This window comes from Sinocyclocheilus anshuiensis, unplaced genomic scaffold, assembly GCF_001515605.1.
Source record: "Sinocyclocheilus anshuiensis isolate Anshui unplaced genomic scaffold, SAMN03320099.WGS_v1.1 scaffold836, whole genome shotgun sequence".
In the NCBI taxonomy this organism is placed as follows: Eukaryota; Metazoa; Chordata; class Actinopteri; order Cypriniformes; family Cyprinidae; genus Sinocyclocheilus; species Sinocyclocheilus anshuiensis.
Window position 1 is genome coordinate 902,890 of NW_015551122.1, and position 7,491 is coordinate 910,380.

At 39.8% G+C, this 7,491-nt stretch overlaps 1 protein-coding gene across 1 annotated transcript in view; it reads right to left on the reverse strand.

Annotated features, from left to right (window-relative positions):
• Positions 1-7,491, reverse strand: part of LOC107663081 (THO complex subunit 2-like) — a 100,323-nt gene that overhangs the window by 23,742 nt on the left and 69,090 nt on the right. Inside the window, exons 26-30 of the mRNA XM_016453233.1 lie at positions 6,360-6,488; positions 5,898-6,029; positions 4,626-4,810; positions 1,710-1,891; positions 699-801 (exon numbers count right to left, since the gene is read on the reverse strand). Of these exons, the coding sequence (XP_016308719.1) occupies positions 699-801; positions 1,710-1,891; positions 4,626-4,810; positions 5,898-6,029; positions 6,360-6,488 (731 nt within the window). The remainder of the gene's footprint in view (positions 1-698; positions 802-1,709; positions 1,892-4,625; positions 4,811-5,897; positions 6,030-6,359; positions 6,489-7,491) is intronic.

Here is a 7,491-nt window from a genome sequence, read left to right on the forward strand (position 1 = left end):
TCAAAATATTGAGAAAATCATCTTTAAAGTTGTCCAAATTAAGTTCTTAGCAATGCATATTACTAATCAAATATATTTACGGTAGGTAATTCACAAAATATCATATGGAACCAAAATATCATATGGAACATGATCTTAATATCCTAATGATTTTTGGCATAAAAGAAAAATCAATAATTTTGACCCATACAATTTACATATTCCTGACTACGCCACTTTCCCTGACCCCACCAAACCACGTTAAGACACTCAGAAATCCATTACAATCTCATTCCATTCACACAATTCCTGAATGGAAACTGATGGGGACCTTTCTTCGCCAGTCTCCCATTGAAGTATTTCTTTGGAAATGATGTTTTACACAGCCAATTTGATGGGCCATCGTGCAATTGTGTGTTGTAACAGCCATGCCTTTCAGAGATAGTTCCTTTCAAGACATTTCTCTCCGCGATTGCTCCGTTTAATAGAATTGTAAGAGGATTCTTGCCTGGAACGTTGTTCAATTTGATTACACAGTTCATAAGGAAGGTAGACTTTGATAAAGGATTGATTTATTTGGCGAGTAGTTTGAAATAATAAGCCCCTGCTAAACTTTCTCACCCCAGGGCTTCAACTTTTAATGACATTATATTAGAGATGAGAGCAGTACATCATTCTGAGCTTGCGCGGCGTGGAGAGTCGGGACTTGGGTGCAGTACCTGTTCGGCGTGCTGCTTCCGTTGCTGCTGCTCACTTTACTGGCTGCGGTGCTGTTTTTGCTGGCAGTTTTCTGAGCCGCCTGAGATTTGTCCTTGGATTTATCTGCAAATAGAGCAAGCCGACATGGACGTCACACGAGGGCAGACATCATTGTGTCCATACCTACCAAACGAGACAAACTCTGGGATGACAGAACGTCCTGATAAAGCGGAAGAATGCCAAAGCTCCTCTGTTTGGTGACACAGTGAAGGAGTTATGGCATTTGCTCGATGTAAATATGTACAGCTATTAAGCATGCTGGAAAATTGCAAGCATCCTTCATGTGCCATTGAAAGCTCATTAAAAGTGAATGAAACACAGATTCGACTTAAGACTGCTTTTGTACTCCAGGGTCACATATATTACCAATCACAAAATTCTGAACGGTAGTGCGATTTCTTCATTTTTAAAAATCCACTTTAAGCCTTTTCTTCAAAACAACTTAATCTCCAAGTTCTGCAAGCATATGCTTGGTCATGATGACACTCATCTCTGAGCGCCTGTATTAATTGTGACACCTCATATAGTCAGTGATATTCATGATGCAATCAAGTAACTGAAAATCAGTAGACTCAAAATGAACATGGGTTTGAACAGGACTCGAGGCTTCATTGTAGTAGCTGCTAGAGCCGTGTGATGGACCGAACCTATCCTGAAGAGGCTGGAGTCACATGACCTGCACTGCTGTTGTGATCAATCCTCGTGGTGTACTTGTTTCTGTGTTAATGGGTCTGTGCGAGGCTTTTTTGTTCTAATATCCTTCGCAGTTTTACCCCAATTCACACAGTAATTGCAATTAACTCCCTCAGGGTGGCAATTCCCACCGCAAGTGTTGTACGCCATGGCAACGTGTTTCATTTTAAATGAGTATCAAGACGTTCTCAATAAATGAACAAACAAGTCCAGATGCTATCAAATCAATTCCTGAAGCTTCGTGGAGGAAAACAGGAAGATTATTCAAATAGAGTCACCTGAGTCCTCGACGGCGCCCTCCTCGGCTTTGCCAGCGCTGGCAGCGGCGGCAGGCTTGCCCGTGTTACCCGGTCCGTTCTGCAGAGTGCCAGGCGTGGCGCTGCGCACTGGCTGCTCCTTTTGGTGGAACTCATTTTCTGGCACCATGTGCACTTTCCTGCCTTTCAATTGGCCAGAGTAGCTGCAAGTCACATACATGGTTAAAATCACGGTAGATGGTAATGTGAAGTGCAATGCTTAAAATCACTCAGAAACGGATGGATTCAAAAAGAAATGCTCAAGAGGGGCTGTGTTGGCAGAGGAAAGGCTTTATGACAATATTAACGTAACTAGATTGGCATATTTTTGAGAGGCTGAACACAAGGTCTGATTTCCCTCTTTCATTTCTTGTTGATTCCATGTGTCTACAGAGAAACACAAAGAACAGGGCCCACGTCTGCCCAATGAGCTGAGGTGTGCTGAGAAATCCCACTGGCGGCATGAACGCAACAATTACATGTCAAGAGTTATTACCAATTGTGCAATGGAAGACGCCAATTTAAAAAGAAATCAGTTCCTCATTATGATTGGATGTCTAATCATTTTACAAGCCCATGAAATTTTCTCTAAACCACGTGAGCTCCTCAAACTAAACATTATTTTAATCCAATACACAAGTTCAAAAGTTTGGGGTCAGTAAGTTGTTATTTTTTTTTAAGTCTTTTATGCTCACCAAGGCTGTTTTTATTTTATTAAAAATACGGCAAAATAGTACTCCGAATTATTTCAAAAGAACAGCATTTTTTCATTTTTTTAATATAGATTTTTTTTTTTAAATATGGATTTTTATGTAATAATCTTTACTGTCACACTTGATCAATTTAATGTGTCCTTGCTAAAAGTATTCATAAATAAATACACATCTTACTGAACAAAACTATTTGAACAGTAGTGTTCTCGTGATGTCTAGTCCAAAAGGTAAGCAGTAACATGTCGTCACCTTCTAACAAGCTCATTTAAAGATGCAGATGGGAAATGTGGATTACAGAAGAATGGTCTCGGGAATCAGTGGGGCATGATCAAGTCCTCGTCACTAATTCTAGCTCCAGTGAAGCAAAGCAGCCCATTACAGCTGATAACTGATAAGATCGCCTTATCGTGACAACAAAGTCCAAAAGCTGAATGGACTGTGTTCATTAAGCAGCAATGAAGAGGCCAAACCTTCCCTTGCGATTTTGGTTGGAATGACTGCACTGAATTATGTCTTTTGAGTTTCCTCCTCAAACAACCTCACCACAAACCTCATCCCTTCACATGCGCCCGAGATGACCAGCCACTCCTGACCGTCTCCAACCGCACCAGTCCGACACATTTAATCAATCCCACTGCGGAGAGTATGCTGAAAGCGGCAGAAAAGAGCAACGAATAAATCTGCCTTAATGTGGCTAACCTCTGCCAACAAAGACGCCCAGAAACTCCCTGCTGATGGTTGGCGGAGGGGGACTTCCCTCATTAATGATTTATTTCTGCAATTATCCAGTAATGTTTTAAGCCTACCTGCACATGCATATTGTGAGGCGCAGTGGATTTATTTGGTCACAGCACCCCTAGCGGTACATTTAGGAAAAGCAGTTTAAGGCTATGAGTAAACTGATGAAGACACAGTAACTGGATTTCTGCGGCACTATGGTAAAGATATGCATCACAAAGGGCTGCAGGACAATGGTTAGATGTTAATTACAATTATTTTGCTCAAAAATGAATTCACAATTAGCATCATTAAAAAATTTTTTTTTTTTAATTTCTATAGAATTTTTGCACTTTCATATAAGCACAAATCAAGAGAAAGTCAACTTGCATGGTTTGCTTGCAGATTTAGTCGCAGCAAACAGTGCAAACAACTGTGCAAAATAATTACACTTTCATTTGAGCACATTATCTCAGAAGAAATTGCTAAACTCCAGCTATTTCAGTGTAAGAGAGTAGTGTAAGAGAGGGATTGCCAGAATGGGAAGATTAAGTAAACCAAACTGCAGAAATTGAATCGATTTAAAAGAAAAGCTCTGATTGGGGGATTTAAACTCTTGACATCTGGCAACCGCACACATAAAAGCTTGTGGATGCTTAAATTAAAATTAAAACATTTCCGAGATAAATAACCAGTGGACAAATATCGCAGACAATTAATAAATCAATAGAAGCAGAAATCGTGACCAATACAAACACTATTCTTCATGCAGCCCTAGTATGACATGTGCCAAAGAAAAACATTTTTCTTCTGTTCCAAGATTCAAGAATTCACCTGCAATTTCAAGGTTTTTAAAATATGACCTCTGTAGGAATTGGACTGACGGTGATCAAACCCCTAACGAGTAGTGGGGTGTTGCAAGAAATAATAATAAAATAAAGGTTTCATTCTAATTTTCAAGCTAATTTCATGCATTTACATAAAAGCCTTGCAAAGATACAGCTTCATTCCCATTTAGTCAAATTTGATGATGCATTACAAGCAAATGGTCTGGTAAACCAACTGATCAACTGTCACAAATCTGGGGATGACCTAATAAAAGCTGTGGGATAGAAAAATTAAAATGGCAGAGAATCTAGTCATTTAACTGAACTAAAACGTTGCTAATTGAGTAAAAAATGGGCTAAGGTTTGAACCAAGCTGAATGACAAATTGTGGGCCACGTTTCATAACCTTTCAGCGTATAGTTCTAGGGGCAGCTGTATATAAATGATGCCTACACACCTTCAGAAATGTAGCCAATAACAAATGTCCTGTATCTTAAACCAAAGCGAGCACAATTAAAATGTGGAAAAACTACACTACCACCAGCTAGACTCCTGAAAGTGAAAGACAAGCCTGGACCCTCTAAACCAGTGTGGTGAAAGCACTTGAAATGCTGAGGCCAGCCGGCTCTCGGCTCAGTTACCCCATGGCTAACGCATAGAGATCGGGCCTCTTCTCTTTCTCTTCCTGGCAGATCTTGTGAACGCGGCACTCCAGAGCCTGGCCCAGGTTCAGCACCTTGGGGTACCAGGGTAGGATCTTGGTGAGCACGATCAGGATGTTGCGGATGTGGGTGTACTCGCCCGTCTCCAGACAGTGAACTGACGCCTGAGGGAACAAGCAGAGGATTTTCTGTACATGAGGTGCTAACAAAAAGTCACATTTATACAAAACATTGCGCATATGACTCAAGTTATTACTGCGTTCAATTTTAGATACAACAGTGCATGTCTGCAATTGTGTATGTCTGTTTTGCGAATAAAAAGGGTTCCAAACAAAGCCACAGCACGACGGTTATACATCTCAGAGCAGCACAGCAGTGGTTTGTCACTGAGTGAATCCACAGTTTTTAACGATTCGAGTAAGCCAGTGATTCAGTGACCCATTCATAATGAATTGCAAGCAAATCAATTGCTTTGTTCTTGAAGGAAGCAGCCATTTGAACAAATTGGTTGAATGAATGACTGAATGCCTCACTCATGAAGACCTATTGGCGGTTATTATTATTTCGTATTTCAATATTTTTTATTTTTTTAAACATTAATACCCATTTATTATTATTATTATTATTTGTGACCCTGGACCACAAAACCAGTCTTAAGTCGCTTGGATATATTTTTAGCAATAGCCAAAAAAAAACAATGTATGGGTCAAAATTATCGATTTTTCTTTTATGCCAAACATCATTAGGATATTAAGTAAAAATCGTGTTCCATGAAGATATTTTGTAAATTTCCTACCGTAAATTTATCAAAACTTAATTTTTGATTAGTAATATGCATTGCTAAGAACTTCATTTGGACAACTTTAAAGGCGCCCTTTTTTGCACCCTCAGATTCCAGATTTTCAAATAGTTGTATCTCGGCCAAATATTGTCCTACTGAATCAAAATATTTATTTCAAAAGTTACTTTGTTGTAAATTCCAAATGGCTTAACTGATCTTTTGGGGGGTAATTTCTTAGCCAAAACTGACGTGCAATTAATTCATGATTAATTTGATTACCTAATAATGACATAATTTCTCAAGTGACCAATATAGTAGTCAATCATTTATACTTACTATAAACTACAATCATCATCAATTATAATTATTGCAAATAAATATTTTCAAGAGGGTTGAAAAGTTTAGAGAATTATGAATCACCCTGCTCTACAACAGCAGGAGTAGTATTCTGTGAGGAGTAGAATACTAACTTTAGTCAACTTGTAATGCCATTTGTGAACAACATGCCGGAAATTCTCATAGTCCAGCTGATCTGCTTTGTTCCCTCCGTCGAAACCGCTGGCTCGGAAAATAGTCAGGAACCCAGGATAATTGCCACATTCCTAGTGAGGGAACCAGAAACAGACAAGACGAGACAAACAAATAAAACCAGGCTTCTGAAAAGCATGTTTAACCCAAAACCTCAATATATACAGACAGAAACGATTTATCTGGGTTTGTAATAAAAGTCTATTATTAAAAAAATGTGAAAATGGAAGACGATTAAACTTTAAAGATAATTTTTGCTCCTAACAAACATTTAAACACTCTGATCCTGCAGGGAAGGGATGCACTGCCAACTTGTTTTCACGGATACCAATTTAGTGGTGACTAGGACACGCTAGAGACAACACTGACAGGATAATTAAACAAGAGCCAAAAGCACACCATACCTTCTCATAGATGGCTCTGTCGCTGTGCCATCGAGTCACAGTCTCCAGCATGCAGCACAGAAAGCGGCCGTAGCGGCGCGACTCGTTCTCTGTGCAGCTCGCTACCGTGTAGATGATATCAGAGAACACCTAGAAGAGAGCAAGAGAGAAAAAGAGCAGGATGAGTAGCCTGCCAGAGAACTACTGCTGTCATTAAACACAGACCCCACCGTTCTCTAACCAACATAATGGAAATACTTCAAACATTCAGATAAAAGCACAAGAGAGCAACACATTAACAAACAGAATCCTAGATAAGCTTGTAGCTCTCTGACTGTAGCCACTGGCACATAAACACAAGGCAAACAAGCCATTAACAGCCCTGCGATAGCACTTTCCACCAAGAGATTAGCAGAAAGGGATTCAAACTCCTACATAAAATCACATTCTTGCACTTCTTCAACAAAAGGTCAGTTTCATGTCAATTGTCAGGAGGTCAAACTAAACGTCTCGGTTCCCTTTCGATACTTCACTCGTACTGCGTCTTGCTTAAAGGGGTGCTATTATGCTTTTTCACTTTTTTAATTTTAGTCAGTGTGTAGTGTGTATGTTTGGGCATTAAAAAGATCTAGAAAGTTACAAATCTCAAAGTCCACTCCAAAGGGAGATATTTAGTTTTTAAAAAATCCCTTTTCAAGAACTACAACAAACAGCTCGTTTGGACTACAGCATTTGGTTTCCGGGCTTTGTGATATCACAAAGCGGCTCATTAGAATATCATTACAAATAACTCCCGCCTACAGAAATTCGAATGGTTGGGGGGTGGGGAGGGGCGAGGTTGTGGTTAGAACGCTTGGTTGAGTGAGCGCATCAGACGAGATGACGAAGAAGAAGAGCTGCAGCAGAGTTAGTGCATCAGAGAAAACGAAGAAAAAGAGCTGCTGTGCTGTAGCTTCAAATTTTTGGCATGTCTAGAACAGCGGTTCTCAATTCCAGTTGCTTCTCGTCCGGTGTGCGACCGCCTGAAGAAACGCTGTTTTTTTTTCACCTCCATGCCCAAACGGCTTTCGAAAGCTGATTATGTCAGGAAACAGTGGTTGCAATTTACTTTTTAACTCTGTTCCTGAGCATTATAACCCCAATTTGCTATTGT